A 23,463-nucleotide genomic window follows, 5' to 3' on the forward strand; every position below is an offset into this window, starting at 1 on the left:
TTCAGCGTCACGTGACCACTGGTCTCTACAGTCTGTTCACACTGGCCAATCAGAAACCAGGAAGCCTCCAGGAGGGCCGGAAACTTTCCAAGGCGCCCGCCGATTGGCTGTACTTGTGGAGGGCGGGGCCGGGGCCCCGAGAGAGGGAATTAGTGTGAGCTAGTGAGTGGGCGCCGCTGCCACCGCCCCCGCCGCCGTCGTCTCGGTAGCAGCCTTCGCCACGCCGGGGTCTTCAGGTGAGCAGGCCCTGCTCTGGTCCAAGGACTCCCCATTCTCGCCGCCGACCGCTTACTCACCGGCCTTGGAGCCCGCTCCGCGGGGGCCCGCCCCCTTGGCTGACCACGTGACCCAAGTTCAGTGACCCCTGACCTCCTCCCCCCCCCCACCCGATCTGGGCTGGGCGAGGCCGGGTGGGAGGATGCGCCTGGCAGAGGCCCGGCCCGCGGAGGTCCATTCCCACGCCTCCTCGTCAGCGTGACTAGTAGCTGAGGATGCGGAGGAGAGGAGGCTGAGGAGTGGGAGACTTTGGTCACAGTCTAGACTTCGTGTGCGGTCATATAATAGGGAAACTCCCTCTGCGCCTTTCGCGCTGGTGGACTAAATGCTCCCATTTTACAGACAGGGAAACTGCAGCGTCACAATGATCTGTTGGCGAGTCTAGGGTCACCAAGGGGTGAGTCTCCAACCCATATCTTTGGGGTGGGATCCAGGCCTTGTTCCCCACACAGCTGGCGGCTCCTGAATGCGGTATAAAGATTAGGAGCAAGGGGTTGAGTCCCTGCTCCCTCTCCCTACTTACTCAGTGCTTGATTCATCATCTTGGAGAAGTCGTGGAACATTTAACCTCTGAGGTTTGATTTCCTTGCCTGTGAAATAGACGAAATACATAATATCTTATTATTGAGGATATAGTGAAGTCAGCCATATAAAGCACTTAGCTGTGTCTCAGGCATAGTACAGTGCTATTCATGGCCGGGCGCGGTGGCTCACGCCTGTAATCCTAGCCCTTTGGGAGGCTGAGGCATGTGGATTGCCTGAGCTCAGGAGTTCGAGGCCAGCCTGGGCAACACGGTGAAACCCTGTCTCTACTAAAAATACAAAAAATTAGCCGGGCATGGCGGCGTATGCCTGTAGTCCTAGCTACTCGGGAGGCTGAGGCAGGAGAATTGCTTGAACCAGGGAGGCGGAGGTTGTAGTGAGCCGAGATCATGCCACTGTACTCCAGCCTAGGTGACAGAGCGAGACTGCATCTCCAAAAAAAAAAAAAGCTTGTCGGGCCAGTCACGGTGGCTCTCACGCCTGTAATCTCAGCATTTTCGAGGCCGAGGTGGGCGGATCACCTGAGGTCAGGAGTTCCAGACCAGCTTGGCTACCATGGCAAAACTCCATCCCTACTAAAAATACAAAAATTAGCTGGGCGTGGTGGTGTGGGCCTGTAATCCCAACTACTCGGGAAGCGGAGGTTTTAGTGAGCTGAGATCATGCCACTGCACTCCAGTCTGGGTGACAGAGTGAGACATCAGACATCATCTCCAAAAAAAAAAAAAATAAAGAGAAAGAATAGTTCTTCTTTCTTTCAGAAGATCTTTTTTTTGTTTGTTTTTGTTTTTTTTTGTTTGTTTGTTTTGAGACGGAGTTCAGTTCTGTCTCCCGGGCTGGAGTGCAGTGGTGCAATCTTGGCTCACTGCAGCCTCTGCCTCCTGGGTTCAAGCGATTCTCCTGCCTCAGCCTCCTGGCTAATTTTTTGTATTTTTAGTAGAGGCAGGGTTTCACCATGTTAGCCGGGATGATCTTGATCTCCTGACCTCGTGATCTGCCAGCTTCGGCCTCCCAAAGTGCTGGGATTACAGGCGTGAGCCACCACGCCCGGCCTATAATTACAAATTTTTTTTTTTTTTTTTTGAGATGGAGTCTCCCTCTGTCACCCAGGCTGGAGTGCAGTGGCGCAATCTCGGCTCACTGCAACCTCCACCTCCTGGGTTCAAGCAATTCTCCTGCCTCAGCCTCCCGAGTAGCTAGGACTACAGGTGCGGACCACGATGCCTGGCTAATTTTTGTATTTTTAGTAGAGACGAGGTTTCACCATATTGGCCAGGCTGGTCTAGAACTACTGACCTTGTGATCCACCCGCCTCGGCCTGCCAAAGTACTGGGATTACAGGCGTGAACCACTGCGCCTGGCCTACAATTTTTTTTTGTTGTTGTTGTTGTTTTGTTTTTGTTTTTTTTTTAATTTTTTTTTAAATTTTTTTTATTTTTTATTTTTTATTTTTTTTTGAGACGGAGTCTCGCTTTTTCACCCAGGCTGGAGTGCAGTGGCGCAATCTCGGCTCACTGCAAGCGCTGCCTCCCAGGTTCACGCCATTCTCCTGCCTCAGCCTCTCCGAGTAGCTGGGACTACAGGCGCCCGCCACCACGCCCGGCTAATTTTTTGTATTTTTAGTAGAGACGGGGTTTCACCGTGGTCTCGATCTCCTGACCTCGTGATCCGCCCGCCTCAGCCTCCCAAAGTGCTGGGATTACAAGCGTGAGCCACCACGCCCGGCCTTTTTTTTTTTTTTTTGAGAGGGAGTCTCGCTCTTTCGCCCAGGCCAGAGTGCAGTGGCGCTATCTCGGCTCATTACAAGCTATGCCTCCTGGGTTCATGCCATTCTCCTGCCTCAGCCTCCCGAGTAGCTGGGACTACAGGCACCCGCCACCGCACCCGGCTAATTTTTTGTATTTTTTTTTTAGTAGAGACGGGGTTTCACTGTGTTAGCCAGGACGGTCTCAATATCCTGACCTCGTGATCTGCCCGCGTCGGCCTCCCAAAGTGCTGGGATTACAGGTGTGAGCCACCGCGCCCGGCTACAATTTTTTTTTTTTGAGATGGAGTTTCGCTCTTGTTACCCAGAATGGAGTGCACTGGTGCGATCTCAACTCACTGCAACCTCTGCCTCATGGGTTCAAGCGATTCTCCTGCCTCAGCCTCGCGAGTAGCTGGGATTACAGGCATGCCCCACCACGGCTGGCTGATTTTGTATTTGTAGTAGAGATGGGGTTTTTCCATGTTGGTCAGGCTGGTCTCGAACTCCTGACCTCAGGTGATTCGCCCGCCTTGGCCTCCGAAAGTGCTGGGATTAGAGGCATGAGCCACTGGGCCCGGCTACAAATTCTTAAAACTGGTTTGAAGGCAGAGTGCAAGGACATTGGAGGATCTAGGAAGACATCCCTGAGCAAGTGACATTTGAACTGAAATCTGAAGGAGTGAGTAGCAGTTCACTAGACGAAGGGATTGGGGGTGGATGACAGGGACCAGAGAGTTCCAAGTGGAGGAAGCAGTGTTCAAAGGTCCTAAAATAGGTGTATTTGAGGAACTGAAAGGAGGACACAGGTGGGAATGCAGAACACAAGAAAGTAAGAGATAAGAGGTAAGAGGTGTTGTAGAAGTAGGCAGCACTTGCAGAGCCTCCAGAGCCATTGTTCAAATTTGTTCTTTATTTCTTTCCTTTCCTTTTTTTTTTTTTTTTTGAGACGGAGTCTTGCTCTGTTGCCCAGGCTGGAGTGCAGTGGTGTGATCTCGGTTCACTGCAATCTCCGCCTCCTGGGTTCACGCCATTCTCCTGCCTCAGCCTCTCGAGTAGCTGGTACTACAGGCGCCCGCCACCAAGCCCGGCTAATTTTTTGTATTTTTAGTAGAGACGAGCTTTCACCGTGTTAACCAGAATGGTCTCAATCTCCTGACCTTGTGATCTGCCTGCCTCGGCCTCCGAAAGTGCTGGGATTACAGGCGTGAGCCACCGCGCCCGGCCCAAATTTGTTCTTTTTTTTTTTTTTTTTTTTTTTGAGACAGAGTCTCGCTCTGTTGCCCAGGCTGGAGTGCAGTGGCGCAATCTCGGCTCACTGCAAGCTCCCCCTCCCGGGTTCACGCCATTCTCCTGACTCAGCCTCTCCGAGTAGCTGGGACTACAGGTGCCCGCCACTACGCCCGGCTAATTTTTTGTATTTTTTAGTAGAGACGGGGTTTCACTGTGGTCTCGATCTCCTGACCTCGTGATCCGCCCGCCTCGGCCTCCCAAAGTGCTGCGATTACAAGCGTGAGCCACCGCGCCCGGCTATTTGTTCTTTATTTCAAAGACAATGGGGGGCCATTGGAAGGAGTGCTGCGCAGAAGCCACATAGCTGCCCATTGGATGTAGGGACCTGGATGTCACTGGTGACCCATTGATCCCCTGCCAGAGGAGTAGTGGGGACAGTGCCTGGATGGGTCATCCTGGATCTGGGCCTTCCTGTCTGAGGTGTTGATGCGTCACTTTGGTGCATGTGAGCCTACCTTCTCGTTGTGCTGTGCGTTGTTAGAGTGAGTCATCAGCTGCTGTTTTTGTAGGGTTCTTATTGTGCCATACTCTGTGAACAAAACAGGTTCCTGCATTTAGGCGTTGCAGCCAAACTGGGGAAGACCAAACACATAGGCAGAAAGCCCAGCTACTATCCAGCCTGGCCAACATGGCGAAATCTTGTTTCTACTAAAAATACAAAAATTAGCTGGGCGTGGTGGCACGTGCCTGTAATCCGAGCTACTTGGGAGGCTGAGGCAGGATAGTTGGGGGCAACAAGAATAAAACTCTGTCTCAAAAAAAAAAAAAAATACAAAAATTAGCCAGCCGGGCGTGGTGGTAGGCACCTGTAATCCCAGCTACTCAGGAGGCTGAGGCAGAGAATTACTTGAACCCGGGAGGTGGAGGTTGCAGTGAGCTGAGATCGCGCCGCTACACTCCAGCCTGGCGCCAGAGCGAGACTCCGTCTCAAAAAAAAAAAAAAAAAGACTGGGTAATGTATAAAGGAAAGAGGTTTAACTGACGCACAGTGCTGGGGAGGCCTCAGGAAACTTACAGTCATGGTGGAAGAGGAAGCAAACATGTCCTTCTTCATGTGGCTGCAGCAAGGAGAAGTGCCGAGCAAAAAGGGGAAAAGCTCTTTATAAAACCATTAGATCTTTTGAGAACTCACTATCAGGAGAACAGCATGGGGGAAAATGTCCCCTTGATTCAGTTATCTCCACCTGGTCCCGCCCTTGACACGTGGGGATTATTAAAATTCAAGGTGAGATTTGTGTGGGGACACAGCCAAATCATATCAATCATCTCATTTTCACAGCAACCCTGTGAGCTAGAGAGGGCAGGAATTATTGTGCCTGTTTAGGACCCAAGGGCTCAGACTGATTGGCCATATTCACATAGAAAGTGACAGGGCAGAAATGGGACCTAGTTCTGTGAACCCCAACACCTTGGACTTTGTCTAGCTTCACCGTTCTTGGCCCATTGGCCAGTCTGTTTCCTTCTCTGAGCCTCACTTTCCTCATCTGGGTACTCAGAGCTCCTTGTTTAGAAACTCCAGAGCACGAGCAGCAAGGCTGGTGTGGAGGGTCTTGGGTCACACTCCTGAGCTCTTTGGGAGGCTGGGGCAGCTTTTCCCATCTTCATTCTCCACTCCCAGCTCCACTGGGGCCATGTCAGAGCGAGAAGAGCGGCGGTTTGTGGAGATCCCTCGGGAGTCTGTCCGTCTCATGGCGGAGAGCACGGGCCTGGAGCTGAGCGATGAAGTGGCGGCACTGCTCGCAGAGGACGTGTGCTATCGTCTGAGAGAGGCCACGCAGGTACACTCCCCTCACCCCCTGATACCTCCAACTTTCCTTGTTTCTGCCTTTTTACTAACCTCCACCCTCGCTGATTTATTCAAGTGTACACTGGGTGCCTGCTCCATGCAACAGAGACAGTCCATGCCTTTACAGAGCTCTACTTGAAGCTGTCTGGGCTTCCAGCAGACAAAGTGCTTGCCAGGCATTTTCCCATGTGCTCCTCACAACAGCCCCGTTGGGCAGGCAGAGTGGGTAGATACCACATTCTGCATGTGAGAAACTGAGGTGTTGACAGAAGATTTGACACCCGGGGGGTGTTTTTGTACAGGAGCAGAGACGGAATGTAGGCTTCTGATCGCTAAGCGTGGTCTCCTGTTTGCCTTCTCTCCAGTCTGGTCCACTTCATTTGGGGTTTCCCATGCCCCCTGCTCCACATCCTTTGACTCTGGCTTTTGTTCCCTCCCTCCCAGAATAGCTCTCAGTTCATGAAGCACACCAAACGCCGGAAGCTGACAGTTGAGGACTTCAACAGGGCCCTCAGATGGAGCAGCGTGGAGGTGAGTGGGGTGCAGGCCACAGAGGGCTCAGGGGGCATGAGGCCACTTCCATGTCCAGTTCAGGGCTAGCGATGTGGCGAGACATTAAGACCAAATGCTGCCGGGCGTGGCGGCTCATGCCTGTAATCCCAGCACTTTGGGAGGCCGAGGTGAGGGGATCACTTGAGGCCAGGACTTCAAGACCAGCCTGGCCAACATGGTGAAACCGCTTCTTTACTAAAAATACAGAAATTAGCTGGGCCTGGTGGTACATGTCTGTAATCCCAGCTAGTCAGGAAACTGAGGCATGAGAATCACTTGAACCCAGCAGGCAGAGGTTGTGGTGAGCTGAGATTGCACTCCAGCCTGGGCAACAGAGCAAGACCCTGTCTCAAAAAAAGAAAAAAAAAAAAAAGACCGGGCACAGGAGCTCATACCTAAAATCCCAGCACTTTGGGAGGTGGAGGCGGGCGGATCACGAAGTCAGGAGTTTGAGACCAACCTGACCAACATGGTGAAACCCCGTTTCTACTAAAAATACAAAAATTAGCTGGCCGTGGCGGTGGGTGCCTGTAACCCCAGCTACTCAGAATGCTGAGGCAGGAGAACTGCTTGAACCCAGGAGGCAGAGGTTGCAGTGATCCAAGATTGTGCCACTGCACTCCAGCCTGGGTGACAGAGCAGGACTCCATGTAAAAAAAAAAAAAAAAAAAAAAACAAAACCAAAAAAACACAAAAATTAGCTGGGTGTGGTGGCGGGCACCTGTAATCCCAACTACCTGGGAGGCTGAGGCAGGAGAATCGCTTGAAACCGGAAGGCGTAGGTTGCAGTGAGCCGAGATCACGCCACTGCATTCTAGTCTGGGCGAAAGGGCAAAACTCTGTTTCAGAACAAAAAAAGAAAAAAAGGCTAAACGCACACATAAGGGAAGCAAGACCCTGATAGCAACAGCAGACCAGGTGCTAGGCCCAGCCCACCTGGGCTATGTGTTCAGAAAAGCGGGAGAGGAGGCCACTGGGGGTCCAGAGGTTAGAGAAAGCTTTTTGGAGGAGGTGGGACTGGAGCTGGCCCTTAAATGGTGGTGAAGAACTTGAGCTTGGCTTAAACTAGGCCAAGAGGAAAAGAAGGCATTCAGGCTAAGGGAGGAGCCTGAGCAACAGTGTGGGTGTTAGGGCCTCGTGGTGTGGTTTTTCTGGAGTGGTGAGTTGCGAGAGGAAGGCTATGTTTAGAAGACATTAGTGAGTTTTCAAAGTTGAGTGAGTGTGAATAAGGGGGACCAGTGCTTGGTGTGGGGCTCAAGACCTTTCCAGTTATGGGAGGAGCGACCATGTTCTCTCCCTTGACCCAGGGAGCCCCGGATGCTCCAGGCAAGTCCCCAATGGTCGCTCTGAACTTCAGGCTTCCACCACTTTTCTTGGGACTTCTGGACTTCCTCAAACATGGGCTCTCTGCTCTGGTCAGTGGAGCCTCATCCTGGATCCTGACGCCTGCTCTCTCCCTGGATTCAGGCTGCTCTCCAATTCTCTTTTTCCTCAGGCCGTGTGTGGTTACGGATCCCAGGAGGCACTGCCCATGCGCCCCGCCAGGGAGGGTGAACTCTACTTTCCTGAGGATCGAGAAGTGAACCTGGTAGAGCTGGCCCTGGCTACCAACATCCCCAAAGGCTGTGCCGAGACAGCTGTCAGAGGTGGCTGCCGGGGTCCTGCATGGGTTGGGGATGGGAGCTGGGCCGTGAAGGGAAGTGGTGATGGGCTGGCTGGTAGAAGAGGCAGAACTTGGAGGGGTAGGCGGTACTCTAAGGGGCAAAACGCCAGGCTGACATATCTCTCTGCACTGCTTCTAGTTCATGTGTCCTACCTGGATGGCAAAGGGAACCTGGCACCTCAAGGATCGGGTAAGGGGTGATGTAGGAAACAGGCCCTTTGGATGAATTTTCTCCCTTAGGTTCTGAGGGTGGTGCCTGTGTGCCCCCGAGTCTGCATCTAACGTGTTTACCCATGCCTACCTTGTGCCATGGTCTGAGTGGGCGCTGGGCTCTGCATGGAGGGCTCAGAGTTGGAGATGGGGGCCCAGACCTGTAACTAGTCGTGATGTAGCATGTTGGATGCTAAGACAGAAGTCTAGGTAGCATGCTGGGGTGGTGTTTCACCCCCAGGGTATGCTGAGCAGAGCTTCACAGAGCCTGAATCTCTCAGGAGTCCGTCTGGCAGAGGGTGGGTGGAAGACAGGACAGAGCACAGAGGTGTGCGGAGCCTAGATGGTCAGGGCTGAGCAGGCTCTAAGAGCAGTGGGAGTCTCTTGCCCTGGTTGTCCTATCGGAAAGGCTTCTTGTGGATGTGTGTGGGGATGGTGGTTGAGGGGGCGGAGGCTGGAGAGGCCAGGAGAGGGCCAGCTCTCCACCTGTCCTTGCTTCCTGCCTGTCCTCTGGCAGTGCCCAGTGCTGTGTCTTCACTGACAGATGACCTTCTCAAGTACTATCACCAGGTGACTCGTGCTGTGCTAGGGGATGATCCGCAACTGATGAAGGTGAGCGAGTGGGCCCAAGTTGGGGCACAAAGTTGAACTTGTAAATTCTATGAACTTTTTTTTTTTTTTTTGAGACAGAGTTTCGCTCTTGTTGCCCAGGTTGGAGTGCAATGGCATGATCTCAGCTCACCGCACCCTCTGCCTCCTGGGTTCAAGCGATTCTCCTGCCTCAGCCTCCTGAGTAGCTGGGATTACAGGCATGTGCCAGCACACCCGGCTAATTTTGCTTTTTTTTTTTTGAGACGGAGTCTTGCACTGTCACCCAGGCTGGAGTGCAGTGGCGTGATCTCGGCTCACTGCAAGCTCCATCTCCTGGGTTCACGCCATTCTCCTGCCTTAGCCTCCCCGAGTAGCTGGGACTACAGGCGCCTGCCACCATGCCCGGCTAATTTTTTGTATTTTTAGTAGAGACAGGGTTTCACTGTGTTAGCCAGGATGGTCTCGATCTCCTGACCTTGTGGTCCACCTGCCTCAGCCTCCCAAAGTGCTGGGATTACAAGCGTGAGCCACGGCGCCCAGCCTTATATTTTTAATAGAGACGGGGTTTCAGCATGTTGGTCAGACTGGTCTCGAACTGCCGACCTCAGGTGATCCACCCGCCTTGGCCTCCCAAACTGTTGGGATGACAGGCGTGAGCCACTGCGCCCGGCCTAATTCTATGAACATTTAAATTTTTATTAATTATTTTAATTAAAATAAATTTTTTTTTTTTTTTAAGATGGGGTCTTGCTCTGTCACCTGGGCCAGAGTGCAGTGGTGTGATGTGGGCTCACTGCAGCCTCTCTGCCTCTTGGGTTCAAGCGATTCTTCCACCTCAGCCTCCCAAGTAGCTGGGATTAAAGGGGCGTACCACCGTGCCTGGCTAAATTTTGCATTTTTAGTAGAGATGAGGTTTCACCGTGTTGGCCAGGCTGGGCTAGCGATTCTCCTGGGTTCAAGCGATTCTCCTGCCTCAGCCTCCTGAGTAGCTGGGATTACAGGCACCCACCACAACACCCAGTTAATTTTGTATCTTTAGTGAAGATGGGGTTTCACCATGTTGGCCAGTCTGGTCTCGAACTGCTGACCTCAGGGGATCCACCCACCTCCGCCTCCCAAAGTGCTGGGATTACAGGCGTGAGCCTATTTTTTTTTTTTTTTTTTTTTTTTTTTTTTTTTTTTTTTTAGAGACAGAATCTCACTGTGTTGCCCAGGCTGGTGAAACTCCTGCCCTCAAGCAATCCTGCTTTGGCCTCCCAGCACTTTGGGAGGCAGAGGTGGGCAGATCACTTGAGGTCAGCAGTTCGAGACCAGACTGGCCAACATGGTGAAACCCCATCTTCACTAAAGATACAAAATTAACTGGGTGTTGTGGTGGGTGCCTGTAATCCCAGCTACTCAGGAGGCTGAGGCAGGAGAATCGCTTGAACCCAGGAGGCAGAGGTTGCTGTGAGTCAGGATCGCGCCACTCAGGTGGATCACCTGACATCAGGAGTTCAAGACCAGCATGGCCAACATAGTGAAACCCTGTCTCTACTAAAAATACAAAAATTAGCTACATGTGGTGGTGGACGCCTGTAATCCCAGCTACTCAGGAGGCTGATGCAGGAGAATCGCTTGAACCTGGGAGGCAGAGGTTGCTGTGAGCTGAGATTGTGCCATTGCACTCTAGCCTGGGCAACAAGAGCAAAACTTCATCTCAAAAAAAAGATCGTGCTGCTGCACTCCAGCCTGGCTGATAGAGCGAAACTCCGTCTCAAAGAAAAAACAAAAAATAATACTAGTACATGTTTACTGTAGAAGTACATATAATATAAAAACACAGAAAGAAAAAGAAAGTAGCCGGGTGCGGTGGTTCACGCCTGTAATCCCAGCAGTTTGGGAGGCCGAGGTGGGTGGATCATGTGAGGCCAGGAGTTCGAGACCAGCCTGGCCAACATGGTGATATCCCGTTTCTACTAAAAATACCAGAAAATTAGCCGGGCTTGGTGGCGTGCATCTGTAATCGCAGCTACTCGCGAGGCTGACGCAGGAGAATCGCTTGAACCCAAGAGGCGAAGGTTGCAATGAGCTGAGATCACGCCACCGCACTCCAGCCTGGGCAATAGAGTGAGACTCCATCTCAAAAAAAAAAAAAAGGGCCAGGCACGGTGGCTAACGCCTGTAATCCCAGCACTTTGGGAGGCTGAGGCGGGCGGATTGCTTGAGGCCAGGAGTTCGAGACTAGCCTGGTCAACATGGCAAAACCCTGTCTCTACTAAAAATACAAAAAATAGCTGGGCATGGTGGTGGGCGCCTGTAATCCCAGCTACTTGGGAGGCTGAGGCAGGAGAATTGCTTGAACCCAGGAGGCAGAGGTTGCAGTGAGCCGAGATTGAGCCACTGCACTCCAGCCTGGGCGACAGGACGAGACTCTGTCTCAAAGAAAAAAGAAAAAGAAACTGAAAAGTCTATTCCTCCACCTACTTTTTTTTCTCTATCAACTATGATTACTCTCATAAAAACCTAAGTGGTATTATATTAAGCATCTGGTTTTATAGATTGCCTTTCTCAGTTAAAAATATGCTGAACGGCCAGGCGCGGTAGCTCACGCCTGTAATTCCAGCACCTTGGGAGACCGAGGCGGGCGGATCACAAGGTCAGGAGATCGCGACCATCCTGGCTAACACGGTGAAACCCCATCTCTAGGCCGGGCGCGGTGGCTCATGCCTATAATCCCAGCACTTTGGGAGGCCGAGGCGGGCGGATCACAAGGTCAGGAGATCGAGACCATCCTGGCTAACACAGTGAAACCCTGTCTCTACTAAAAATACAAAAAATTAGCCGGGTGAGGTGGCAGGCGCCTGTAGTCCCAGCTACTCAGGAGGCTGAGGCAGGAGAATGACGTGAACCCTGGGGGCAGAGCCTACAGTGAGCCGAGATCACGCCACTGCACTTCAGCCTGGGCGACAGCGAGACTCCGTCTCAAAAAAAAAAAAGAAACCCCGTCTCCACTAAAAAATAGAAAAAATTAGCTGGGCGTGGTGGCAGGCGCCTGTAGTCCCAGCTACTCGGGAGGCTGAGGCAGGAGAATGGCGTAAAACCCGGGAGGCGGAGCTTGCGGTGAGCCAAGATCTTGCCACTGGGTGACAGAGCGAGACTCTGTTTCAAAAAAAAAAAAAATATGTTGGACATTCAGGTTGTATTCAGTGTCATATGCAGGTATATGTGAATGAGTTTCTGTAGGTTACATTTATAGAAATAGAATTGCTGATCAAAGAATATGAACATTTAAAATTGTAAAACATGAATAAGGTGATACACTGTCTTCCAGAAGAATACCGCATTCATGTTTTACAATTTTCTGGTGGATCCAATGCAGTCTGGGCCCTTCCTTTTAGGTTGCACTCCAGGACTTGCAGACGAACTCCAAGATTGGGGCGCTCCTGCCTTACTTTGTTTATGTGGTCAGTGGGGTAAGTGACCAGGCTGGGACAGGAAGAATGTTTTGTAAGGAAGAGATGACCTTGCAAGGTGTAGGGCTCATGGCAAGTGCTGTCAGAATGGTGGGCTCCTGCCTGTCCCCTCATGTTCCTGTAAGCTACCCTCTTCTCCCAACAGGTGAAATCTGTAAGCCATGACCTGGAGCAACTGCACCGGCTGCTGCAGGTGGCACGGAGCCTGTTTCGTAATCCGCACCTGTGCTTGGGGCCCTATGTCCGCTGTCTGGTGGGCAGTGTCCTCTACTGTGTCCTGGAGCCACTGGCTGCCTCCATCAACCCCCTGAATGACCACTGGACTCTGCGGGATGGGGCTGCCCTCCTGCTCAGCCACATCTTCTGGTAGCCGCTGGGCCTAAACCTGAGGGTGGGATTGCTGCAGAGCCAAGTGGGTTGGGGTAAGGAAATGGGGTGAAGCTTCTGGCTTTGAGGGTCTATGAGAAGATGGGGAACCTTCTCCCTAGGAGCGTCCTAGCTGGTGTGCTGTGACACACTGGGATTCTGAAAATGGATTACAAATACACCAAGATATTGGTTCTTCAGCCCTCAGGTCCTAGGCCAGTCACCCCTGGCAGCCTTCTTCACTTAACCCCACCATGCCCGAGTGTGCTGTACAGATGCTATTCTCTTTGTGTTGTCTTGTGCCCTGTTGGGTGGCACCATGCCTCATTCCCCTCCCTAACTGAATGGTGCTCCCACAGGACTCATGGGGACCTTGTAAGTGGCCTCTATCAGCATATCCTGCTATCCCTGCAGAAGATCCTGGCAGATCCTGTGCGGCCGCTCTGCTGTCACTATGGAGCCGTGGTGGGGCTGCATGCTCTTGGCTGGAAGGTGAGCACCCTGGCCTTTCTCACAGACAGAGCCGTTAAGAACTCCCATTTGTGTTAGAAAAATAGTACTTGTGCGTCTTTATCTCCAAAATGGTTTGTGCCTGCTACTGCCATGTATTGAGTTCTGGCCTTAGGCCAGGCTCAGTGATAGCTTGACTTTCTGAATGTAAATGTCGTATCCTTTCGAAAGTCCTGTATGGCAGATACTGATGTCCCCACATTTTATAAATTCCTGCCTCTATATTATCACATTAAGAAATACCTTCAATTCCTGTTGTATTGAGCATTTTACACATGAATAGATACTGAATTTTGTCATACCTTTTTAGCATCTGTAGAAATTATCAAATGATTATGCACTTTAAAAATTAGGTGTTGGCGCCGGGTGCGTTGGCTCACGCCTGTAATCCCAGCACTTTGGGAGGCCGAGGTGGGCAGATCACAAGGTCAGGAGATCGAAACCATCCTGGCTAACACGGTGAAGCCCTGTCTCTACTAAAAATACAAACAATTAGCCGGGTGTGTTGGTGGGCGCCTGTAGTCCCAGCTACTCGGGAGGCTGAGGCAGGAGAATGGCGTGAACCCGGGAGGCGGAGCTTGCAGTGAGCTGAGATTGCGCCACTGCACTGCAGCCTGGGCGACAGAGCAAGACTCTGTCTCAAAAAAAAAAAAAAAAGTTAGGTGTTGCCACTGTGATAATATTAAGAGGGAGGATCTTTTCTTTTTTTTTTTTTTTGAGACGGAGTTTTGCTCTTGTCGCTCAGGCTAGAGTACAGTGGCATGATCTCGGCTCACTGCAACCTCTCCCTCTTGGGTTCAAGCAATTCTTCCACCTCAACCTCCCGAGTAGCTGGGATTACAGGCATGTGCCACCATGCCCACCTAACTTGTATTTTTAGTAGAGAGGCAGTTTCATCATGTTGGCCAGGCTGGTCTCAAACTCCTGGCCTCAAGTGGTCTGCCCGCCTCAGCTTCCCAAAGTGCTGGGATTATAGGCATGAGCCACCACGCCCAGCCGATTATGCAGTTTAATATGACAAGTTCTATTCTGTTGATATGCTAGGTGTATTAATGGATTCTTCTGCTGAACCACTTTTGTATACCTGGAATAAGTTCTATTTGTTGCTTTTGAGATTTTTTGTTTTTTTTTTGAGATGGAATCTTGCCGAGATGGCGCCACTACACTCCAGCCTGGGTGACAGGGCGAGACACAGAGAGACAGAGTCTCGCACCATCGCCCAGGCTGGAGTGCAGTGGCACAGTCTCGGCTCACTGCAACCTCCACCTCCCGGGTTCAAGTGATTCTCCTGCCTCAGCCTCCTGAGTAGCTGGGACTTACAGGCGTGCACCACCAGGGCCAGCTAGTTTTTGTATTTTTAGTAGAGACGGGGTTTCACAATGTTGGCCAGGATGGTCTCGATCTCTGGACTTCGTGATCCGCCCGCCTTGGCTTCCCGAAGTGCTGGGATTACAGGCATGAGCCACCGGCGCCCGGCCATATATATATATTCTTTTTTTTTTTTTTTTTTTTTTTTGAGATGGAGTCTCGCTCTGTCACCCAGGCTGGAGTGCAGTGGCGCGATCTCGGCTCACTGCAAGCTCCGCCTCCCGGGTTCACGCCATTCTCCTGCCTCAGCCTCTCCTAGTAGCTGGGATTACAGGCGCCCGCCACCACGCCCGGCTATTTTTTTGTATTTTTAGTAGAGACGGGGTTTCACCGTGGTCTCGATCTCCTGACCTCGGGATCCGCCCGCCTCAGCCTCCCAAAGTGCTGGGATTACAAGCGTGAGCCACCGCGCCCGGCTATATATTCTTAATTTTTTTTTTTTTTTTTTGAGAGGGAGTCTCGCTCTGACACCCAGGCTAGAGTGCAGTGGTGCCATCTTGGCTCACTGCAAGCTATGCCTCCCAGATTCACGCCATTCTCCTGCCTCAGCCTTCCGAGAGTAGCTGGGACTACAGGCAACCGCCACCATGCCTGGCTAATTTTTTTGTATTTTTAATAGAGACAGGGTTTCACCGTGTTAGCCAGGATGGTCTCGATCTGCTGACCTCGTGATCCACCCGCCTTGGCCTCCCAAAGTGTTGGGATTACAGGTGTGAGCCACCGTGCCTGGCCTATATTCTTAATTTTATCATCAATTTATATTGGATTTTTATCAAATGGTTTTTCTGCATCTTTTGAAATGATCCGAAGGCTTTTCAGCTTTTATTTTCCAGTGTTATTACAGATTTCCTGATAGTAAACAATCTTTATAGTTCCATTATACACTAAACTAGGTCATGGGATAGTCGTAAAGAAAAAATCCAAAACTTTTATTTGACTGTAATGCATTTTAATTTACTTGTGAGTCTGCTATATTCAGGAGTGAAATTAAACACGTTTCCTCTCATGTACTGTCCTGGTCTGGTTTTAGAATCAGGGTTATACTGGCCTTATAGAATGACGTGGGGAGTATTTCTTTTTTGTATTTAATAAGATTTAGATCATCAACCAGGCGCGGTGGCTCACGCCTGTAATCCCAGCACTTTGGGAGGCTGAGACGGGCAGATCACGAGGTCAGGAGATCGAGACCATCCTGGCTAACAGGGTGAAACCCCGTCTCTACTAAAAATACAAAAAATTAGCCGGGCGGGGTGGCAGGCGCCTGTAGTCCCAGCTACTCGGGAGGCTGAGGCAGGAGAATGGCGTGAACCCGGGAGGCTGAGCTTGCAGTGAGCTGAGGTCGCGACACTGCACTCCAGCCTGGGTGAAAGAGCGAGACTCCGTCTCAAAAAAAAAAAAAAAAAGATTTAGATCATCTTTTTCTTTTCTTTTTTTATTTAATAGAGATGAGGTCCTCCTACATTGCCCAGGCTGGTCTCAAACTCCTTGGTTTAAGTGAAACTTTGGCCTTCCCAAAGTGCTGGGATTACAGGTGTGAGGCACTGCACCTGGCCCATCTTTTTCTTGAGTGTCTGTAGACTTTTGTAAATTCTGGCATGGTATTTTCTTTTTTTTTTTTTTTTTATTTTTTTATTAATTTTTGCATACAAAAACAATAAACATTTTCTAGAAATACATACAAACAAAAAGATGCGTATCAAACATATTAGGAAGGTTGCACATGGGAAGTCGGGGAATAGAAATGGGGGGTGGGAGTTAAAATAAATGAGAGAGGGACTTTATATGGATCAGTGATAATAACTCAATCCTCTATTTGACAAAGAAGAGGGAGAAGGAGGAGGAAGAAAAAGAAAGTGGGATAAAGGATCAGAAAGGGAAGAAAATAGAAAAAATTAGAGTATGACTCCAGGGTAGACCTGTTTTGTTGTCACTGAGTTGGTTGGTTGGTTTGTCTGTTGTATTCTTCATGTTTCGCCAAGTTGGCCAGACTGGTCTCGAACTCCTAGCCCGAAGTGATCAACCCGCCTCGCCCCCCAGAGTGCCGGGACCACAGGCGTGAGCCACCACGTCCAGCCCCCACATTGCTTCTGGCCTCCGTGGTAGACCTCCCAGACGGAGCGGCCAGGCAGAGGAGCTCCTCACTTGTACCCAGACACAGGGCGGCCGGGCAGAGGAGCTCCTCACTTCCCAGATGGAGCGGCCAGGCAGAGACGCTCCTCACTTCTTCCCAGACGATAGGTGGCCGGGCAGAGGCGCTCCTCACTTCCCAGACGATGGGTGGCCGGGCAGAGGTGCTCCTCACCTCCCAGACGATGGGTGGCCGGGCAGAGGCGCTCCTCACCTCCCAGACGATGGGTGGCCGGGCAGAGGCACTCCTCACTTCCCAGATGGGGCAGCCGGGCAGAGGCGCTCCTCACTTCCCAGACGATGGGTGGCCGGGCAGAGGCGCTCCTCACCTCCCAGACGATGGGTGGCCGGGCAGAGGCGCTCCTCACTTCTTCCCGGACGGGGCGGCCGGGCAGAGGCGCTCCTCACTTCTTCCCGGACGGGGCGGCCGGGCAGAGGCGCTCCTCACTTCTTCCCGGACGGGGCGGCCGGGCAGAGGCGCTCCTCACTTCTTCCCGGACGGGGCGGCCGGGCAGAGGCGCTCCTCACTTCTTCCCGGACGGGGCGGCCGGGCAGAGACGCTCCTCACTTCTTCCCGGACGGGGCGGCCGGGCAGAGACGCTCCTCACTTCCCAGACGGGGCGGCCGGGCAGAGGCGCTCCTCACTTCTTCCCGGACGGGGCGGCCGGGCAGAGGCGCTCCTCACTTCTTCCCGGACGACGGGGCGGCCGGGCAGAGGCGCTCCTCACTTCTTCCCGGACGGGGCGGCCGGGCAGAGGCGCTCCTCACTTCTTCCCGGACGGGGCGGCCGGGCAGAGGCGCTCCTCACTTCTTCCCGGACGGGGCGGCCGGGCAGAGGCGCTCCTCACTTCTTCCCGGACGGGGCGGCCGGGCAGAGGCGCTCCTCACTTCTTCCCGGACGGGGCGCCCGGGCAGAGGCGCTCCTCACTTCTTCCCGGACGGGGCGCCCGGGCAGAGGCGCTCCTCACTTCTTCCCGGACGGGGCGCCCGGGCAGAGGCGCTCCTCACTTCTTCCCGGACGGGGCGGCAGGGCAGAGGCGCTCCTCACTTCTTCCCGGACGGGGCGGCCGGGCAGAGGCGCTCCTCACCTCCCAGACGATGGGTGGCCGGGCAGAGGCGCTGCTCACTTCCCAGACGATGGGTGGCCGGGCAGAGGCGCTCCTCACTTCCCAGACGGGGCGGCCGGGCAGAGGCGCTCCTCACTTCCCAGACGGGGCGGCCGGGCAGAGGCGCTCCTCACTTCCCAGACGGTGGGCGGCCGGGCAGAGGCGCTCCTCACTTCCCAGACGATGGTTGGCCGGGCAGAGGCGCTCCTCACCTCCCAGACGGGGCGGCCGGGCAGAGGCGTTCCTCACCTCCCAGACGGGGCGGCCGGGCAGAGGCGCTCCTCACTTCTTCCCGGACGGGGCGGCCGGGCAGAGGCGCTCCTCACTTCTTCCCGGACGGGGCGCCCGGGCAGAGGCGCTCCTCACTTCTTCCCGGACGGGGCGCCCGGGCAGAGGCGCTCCTCACTTCTTCCCGGACGGGGCGGCCGGGCAGAGGCGCTCCTCACTTCTTCCCGGACGGGGCGGCCAGGCAGAGGCGCTCCTCACTTCCTCCCGGACGGGGCGGCCATGGCATGGTATTTTCTTTCCTTTTTTTTTTTTTTTTTTTTTGAGACAGAGTCTCACACTGTCGCCCAGGCTGGAGTGCAATGGCGCGACCTCGGCTCACTGCAACCTCTGCCTCCTGGGTTCAAGTGATTCTCCTGCCTCAGCCTCCTGAGTAGCTGGGATTACAGGCGCTCACCACCAGACCTGGCTAATTTTTTGTATTTTTAGTAGAGACGGGGTTTCACCATGTTGGCCAGGGCTGGTCTCGAACTCCTGACCTCCTGATCCGCCTGCCTTGGCCTCCCAAAGTGCTGGGATTACAGGCGTGAGCCACCGCGCCTGGCTGGTATTTTCCTTATAGTTAATTCTTTCTTTTTTTTTGAGACAGAGTCTCACTTTGCTTCCCAGGGTGGAGTGTGATCTCGGCTCACTGCAACCTCCGCCCCCCGAGTTCAAGTGATTCTTCTGCCTCAGCCTCCCAAGTAGTTGGGATTACAGGCGCCTGCCACTGCGTCCGGCTAATTTTTGTATTTTTAGTAGAGACGGGGTTTCACCATCTTGGCCAGGCTGGTCTTGAACTCCTGACCTCAGGTGATTCACTGGCCTCGGCCTCCCAAAGTGCTAGGATTACAGGCGTGAGCCACAGGGGCCAATCACAGGATTTTAAATTGTATAATCAGAGTCCAAGTCTCTGGTTGTTTTTTTTTTTTTTTTTTTTTTTTTTTTTGAGACGGAGTCTTGCTCTGTCGCCCAGGCTGGAGTCCAGTGGTGCAATCTCGACTCACTGCAAGCTCCGCCTCCCGGGTTCACGCCATTCTCCTGCCTCAGCCTCTCCGAGTAGCTGGGACTACAGGCGCCCGCCACCCCGCCCGGCTAATTTTTTTTGTATTTTTAGTAGAGACGGGGTTCACCGTGGTCTCAATCTCCTGACCTCATGATCCGCCCACCTCGGCCTCCCAAAGTGCTGGGATTACAAGCGTGAGCCACCGCGCCCGGCCGGTTGGTTGTTTTTATGCAGATTGTTTGAACTGAGTCTCGGTTTACATCTAAGTGAAGCCAGTACTTGCCTGATTGTATAGGGTAGCAGTATGCAAACTAAATTTTGGAGTTGTCAGTAATGAGCGTTATTTGGCACACAGGGCAGTAATATTGGGTATACTTTTTATTGTCTCCCTTTGTACCTTATCTTTATTCCCAATGCCTAGCTTAGGTATACAGTAGGTTCCAAATAAATATATGGCTGAATATGCCAATCAGGGAATTTAGGAGGATTGAGCCCTGTCTAGGATCAGAGATAAAGGTAGGTCTTTCATGGGAAAGGATCCTTGAGAGGGACTAAGTGTCAAAGAGATGCTAACTGCATTCCTTCTCTTCCTTCCAGGCAGTAGAACGAGTCCTGTACCCACACCTGTCCACTTACTGGACAAACTTGCAGGCTGTGCTGGATGATTATTCAGTATCTAATGCCCAGGTCAAAGCAGATGGGCACAAAGTCTATGGAGCCATTCTGGTGAGTACCGTCCCTTTCTAGCCTCCCCTTCCTGCATGAGCTTAGCAGCCAAGCAGGCTTACTTTGGAATATTTGATGGGCCCAGGTTCCTCGAATTTTTTGCCTATCTTAGTCCTCGGCTCTTACAGGTGGCCGTAGAGCGACTGCTGAAGATGAAGGCCCAGGCAGCAGAGCCCAACAGGGGTGGCCCAGGTGGCAGGGGGTGCCGGCGCCTGGACGACCTGCCGTGGGACAGCCTTCTCTTCCAAGAGTCGTCCTCCGGGGGCGGTGCAGAGCCCAGCTTTGGGTCCGGCCTCCCGCTGCCGCCAGGGAGCGCGGGGCCGGAGGACCCTTCTCTTTCGGTGACCCTGGCTGACATCTACCGGGAGCTCTACGCCTTCTTCGGTGACAGCTTGGCCACACGCTTTGGCACCGGCCAGCCTGCACCTACGGCTCCGCGGCCGCCTGGGGACAAGAAGGAGCCGGCGGCAGCCCCGGACTCGGTGCGGAAGATGCCGCAGCTGACGGCAAGCGCCATGGTCAGCCCGCACGGCGACGAGAGCCCCCGGGGCAGCGGCGGAGGCGGCCCCGCGTCGGCCTCTGGGCCCGCCGCCTCTGAGAGCAGGCCCCTGCCGCGCGTGCATCGGGCGCGCGGGGCACCCCGGCAGCAGGGCCCCGGGACCGGCACCCGCGACGTCTTCCAGAAGAGTCGTTTCGCCCCGCGCGGCGCCCCGCACTTTCGTTTCATCATCGCCGGGCGGCAGGCTGGGAGGCGCTGCCGCGGGCGCCTTTTCCAGACTGCCTTCCCCGCGCCGTACGGGCCTAGCCCGGCCTCCCGCTACGTGCAGAAGCTGCCCATGATCGGCCGCACCAGCCGCCCCGCCCGCCGGTGGGCGCTCTCGGACTACTCGCTGTACTTGCCGCTCTGAGTTAGTGGCAGCTTCGGTCTTTGTAAATAAATCCCGCCCCCGGAAGTGACGTCTCCACCTTCGTGGGTCGCGCCGGATAAGGTGGGCTTTGGGGGGGTTGCTGCTTCCTGGTGGTTAGAGTGCCATGGCGTTGCCCTGGCTGCAGCGCGTTGAGCTTGCGCTCTTTGCTGCCGCCTTCCTGTGCGGGGCCGTGGCGGCCGCGGCGCTGACTCGGACCCAGGTGCGGCTGCGGGGCGGGGTCAGGTAGGCGGGGGAGCTGGCCGGTAATGACATGGCGAGGCCGCTGTCGTTTTCCGACCGGGCTTGCTGCTGTTCGGAGCCGGTGGACCTGGTGAGGCACGGCTGGCGCCGGCCTGTACCTGAAATGCAGCGAGGCTAATCGCGCTTTGTGGCTCCTCCTGGCCAGGTCATACTTCGAAGTTGTCCCCTCGCCAAAGGGACGGGTCAGTAGCGTCTTAAAGCACTAAGTAGAGTCGGGTTTCGTGGCTCTTGCTGCACAGCCTTACTGTGGTTCTGAAACAAGTCGGACGCAGAACCTGCGTCCATCCGTTAAATCAGAAGCCGTTTGTGCTGAGCTGTGTCGAGAAATAAAGCATAGTGTAGTGGAGATGATCAAGCTGCCACATGATTGTAGCACAGTGTATTAAATGACAAAATAAGAGATGTAGAAAACGCTGACGTAAAGGTAGAAGCTAATAATTTACATCGTTTACCCCAGCCAGGTAATCTGGTTAGTAAACATGGGTTCATTAAGTAGGCACTAGGGTGCCTATTTTATACCATGAGAAAACCTCAGAGATCCGCCGGGCGCGGTGACTCACGCCTGTAATCCCAGCACTCTGGGAGGCCGAGGCAGGCGGATCAGTTGAGGTCAGGAGTTCGAGACCAGCCTGGCCAACATGGCAAAACTCTGTCTCTACTAAAAATACAAAAATTAGCCGGGTGTGGTGGCTCATGCCTGTAATCCTAGCTACTTAGGAGGCTGAGGCAGGAGAATCGCTTGAACCTGGGAGGCGGAGGTTGCAGTGAGCCGAGATCGTGCCATTGCACTCCAGCCTGGGCGACGAGCAAAACTCCATCTCAAAAACAAACAAAAAAACAAAAAACACTGGCCGGGCACGGTGGCTCACGCCTGTAGTCCCAGCACTTTGGGAGGCCGAGGCAGGCCGATCACGAGGTCAGGAGATCAAGACCATCCTGGCCAACACGGTGAAACCCCGTCTCTACTAAAAATACAAAAAGCCAGGCGTGGTGGCAGGCGCCTGTAGTCCCAGCTATTCAGGAGGCTAAGGCAGGAGAATGGCGTGAACCCAGGAGGCAGAGCGTGCAATGAGCCGAGATGGCGCCACTACACTACAGCCTGGGCGACGGAGGGAGACTCCAGAAAAAAAAAAAAAAAAAAAAAAAGCACCTCACAGATAGTTATTTGTTGAAGGATATACAAGGCCTGGGTTTACTCTGAGTTTCTGTACAGAGACCAGAACTCGTGAGGCTTCTCTGATGCTCATTGTATTCTCTAATCATTGCCTATTTTCTGATGCTTCTGGCCACTGCAGGTTTGATTCCCCAGCAGGCCCTCTCCATCAATATCCCTGTCCCAGAAATAGGAATTGACAGTGCACAAATAACTTCCTGGAATGCAGGACCATTCCTAGGTTATCACTGACACCCTACCAAGAGATTGTATCTAGAGGCATTAACCTGAAATCTAGGACTCAGCAGCTTCTCTCCACAGGGCTCCTTCAGTGGTAGATGTCCCCTGTATGGTGTGGCCACCCTGAATGGCTCCTCCCTGGCCTTATCCCGTCCCTCAGCACCATCCCTGTGCTACTTTGTAGCTGGGGCCTCTGGCCTCTTGGCCCTCTACTGCCTCCTGCTTCTGCTCTTCTGGATCTACAGCAGCTGCATTGAGGACTCCCACAGGTGACTGCCTAACCCTGAGGGCCAGGGGCTGAGATAGAATGAGCCTCGCCTCCACCACAAGGCTTGTTCTCTCCCTCTCAGAGGTGCTATAGGGCTGCGCATTGCACTGGCCATCTCAGCTATAGCCGTCTTCCTGGTCTTGGTGTCTGCCTGTATCCTTCGATTTGGCACCAGGTCTCTCTGCAACTCCATCATCTCCTTGAACACTACAATTAGGTAATGGGAGAGGGAGGGAAGCCTGGCTGGGGCTGACTACCTTCCCTCTGCAGCAGGGTCCTGTAATTTCCTTTTATCCCCATCGGTTGCTCTCAACTCACAGGGCACTGGGCACAGGTGTGCCTCGGATATAAACTATCACGCTTTCTCACAACTGTCTCTTTGACCTCACAGCTGTTCTGAAGCCCAGAAAATTCCATGGACACCCCCTGGAACTGCTCTGCAGTTTTACTCCAACCTACACAATGCTGAAGTGAGACCCAAGGATAGAAGGAAAGATTCACAGAAGTATCTGTAGCTGTGTGGGTGCTCACCAGTGTATTGTGAGCTTGGCTCACCAGTGAGAGGAGCTGAAGGGGTTGTCAGCTTAAAATTCAGCAGTTAAGAGTGGTGTGTGGGTGGGAAGGAATGGATTTGAAATGGTCCCACTCCTGACAATCCTGTCCCTGTCTCCCACAGACCTCTTCTTGGGTGAATTTGGTATTGTGGTGTGTGGTCTTGGTGTTCCAGGTCGTGCAGTGGAAGTCTGAAGCCACCCCATACCGGCCTCTGGAGAGGGGTGACCCTGAGTGGAGCTCTGAGACAGATGCTCTCGTTGGGTCACGCCTTTCCCATTCCTGAAGAATAACCAGAGTACTTCTTGCAGCTGAAGACTCCATGCCCAAGTGCCTGTAATCCTCTCCCCCACAAGGCCCTGTTTATGTTGGGAGTCTTAGTTTTCCTTTCGGCGGGGGGGTGGAGGGGGGGAACGTAATGACAGGCCCCCGTCCACCTCTTCCTACAGCTGTTTTTGTAGCAAAATATTATATTACTGTCTTCATCTTAGTAGT

The 23,463-nt window shown here is 53.4% G+C and overlaps 2 protein-coding genes across 9 annotated transcripts; both read left to right on the forward strand.

Moving 5' to 3' along the window:
* The first annotated feature begins 88 nt into the window (after nt 1–88).
* On the forward strand, nt 89–20,539 carry TAF6L (TATA-box binding protein associated factor 6 like). Of its 6 annotated transcripts, none has more exons than XM_055289559.2 (11): nt 89–236; nt 5,475–5,634; nt 6,087–6,173; nt 7,690–7,840; nt 7,997–8,047; nt 8,585–8,679; nt 12,039–12,113; nt 12,259–12,479; nt 12,839–12,971; nt 19,458–19,586; nt 19,715–20,539. In XM_055289559.2, exons 2-11 carry the CDS (start codon nt 5,488–5,490, stop codon nt 20,492–20,494), a joined length of 1,869 nt encoding a protein of 622 aa, XP_055145534.1. In that variant the 5' UTR covers nt 89–236; nt 5,475–5,487; the 3' UTR covers nt 20,495–20,539. The 6 variants fall into 6 exon arrangements, with proteins under 6 accessions (XP_055145534.1, XP_055145852.1, XP_055145780.1 ...); XM_055289877.2 differs by having other exon boundaries at nt 138–236; nt 8,612–8,679; XM_055289805.2 differs by lacking the exon at nt 89–236 and adding an exon at nt 379–673.
* On the forward strand, nt 20,533–23,458 carry TMEM179B (transmembrane protein 179B). Of its 3 annotated transcripts, none has more exons than XM_055292414.2 (5): nt 20,533–20,714; nt 22,230–22,417; nt 22,499–22,633; nt 22,808–22,886; nt 23,093–23,458. In XM_055292414.2, the coding sequence occupies exons 1-5, from the start codon at nt 20,619–20,621 to the stop codon at nt 23,252–23,254; spliced, it is 660 nt and encodes a 219-aa protein (XP_055148389.1). In that variant the 5' UTR covers nt 20,533–20,618; the 3' UTR covers nt 23,255–23,458. The 3 variants fall into 3 exon arrangements, with proteins under 3 accessions (XP_055148389.1, XP_055148481.1, XP_055148556.1); XM_055292506.2 differs by having other exon boundaries at nt 22,499–22,591; XM_055292581.2 differs by lacking the exon at nt 22,230–22,417 and having other exon boundaries at nt 20,533–20,737.
* Nucleotides 23,459–23,463: the final 5 nt, after the last annotated feature.

Source organism: Symphalangus syndactylus, chromosome 1 (genome assembly GCF_028878055.3).
Source record: "Symphalangus syndactylus isolate Jambi chromosome 1, NHGRI_mSymSyn1-v2.1_pri, whole genome shotgun sequence".
Classification (NCBI taxonomy): domain Eukaryota; kingdom Metazoa; phylum Chordata; class Mammalia; order Primates; family Hylobatidae; genus Symphalangus; species Symphalangus syndactylus.

What these genes read in the sequence shown, in the direction of transcription:
- TAF6L (XM_055289559.2), top strand. Translation starts at nt 5,488, where the DNA reads ATGTCAGAGCGAGAAGAGCGGCGGTTTGTGGAGATCCCTCGGGAGTCT. An exon ending in TGCCGAGACAGCTGTCAGAG is followed by an intron (nt 7,841 to 7,996) that starts GTGGCTGCCGGG and finishes CACTGCTTCTAG; the next exon opens with TTCATGTGTCCTACCTGGAT. An exon ending in CTGCTCAGCCACATCTTCTG is followed by an intron (nt 12,480 to 12,838) that starts GTAGCCGCTGGG and finishes GTGCTCCCACAG; the next exon opens with GACTCATGGGGACCTTGTAA.
- TMEM179B (XM_055292414.2), top strand. Translation starts at nt 20,619, where the DNA reads ATGGCGTTGCCCTGGCTGCAGCGCGTTGAGCTTGCGCTCTTTGCTGCC. An exon ending in CGGCGCTGACTCGGACCCAG is followed by an intron (nt 20,715 to 22,229) that starts GTGCGGCTGCGG and finishes TTCTCTCCACAG; the next exon opens with GGCTCCTTCAGTGGTAGATG. An exon ending in CCAACCTACACAATGCTGAA is followed by an intron (nt 22,887 to 23,092) that starts GTGAGACCCAAG and finishes TGTCTCCCACAG; the next exon opens with ACCTCTTCTTGGGTGAATTT.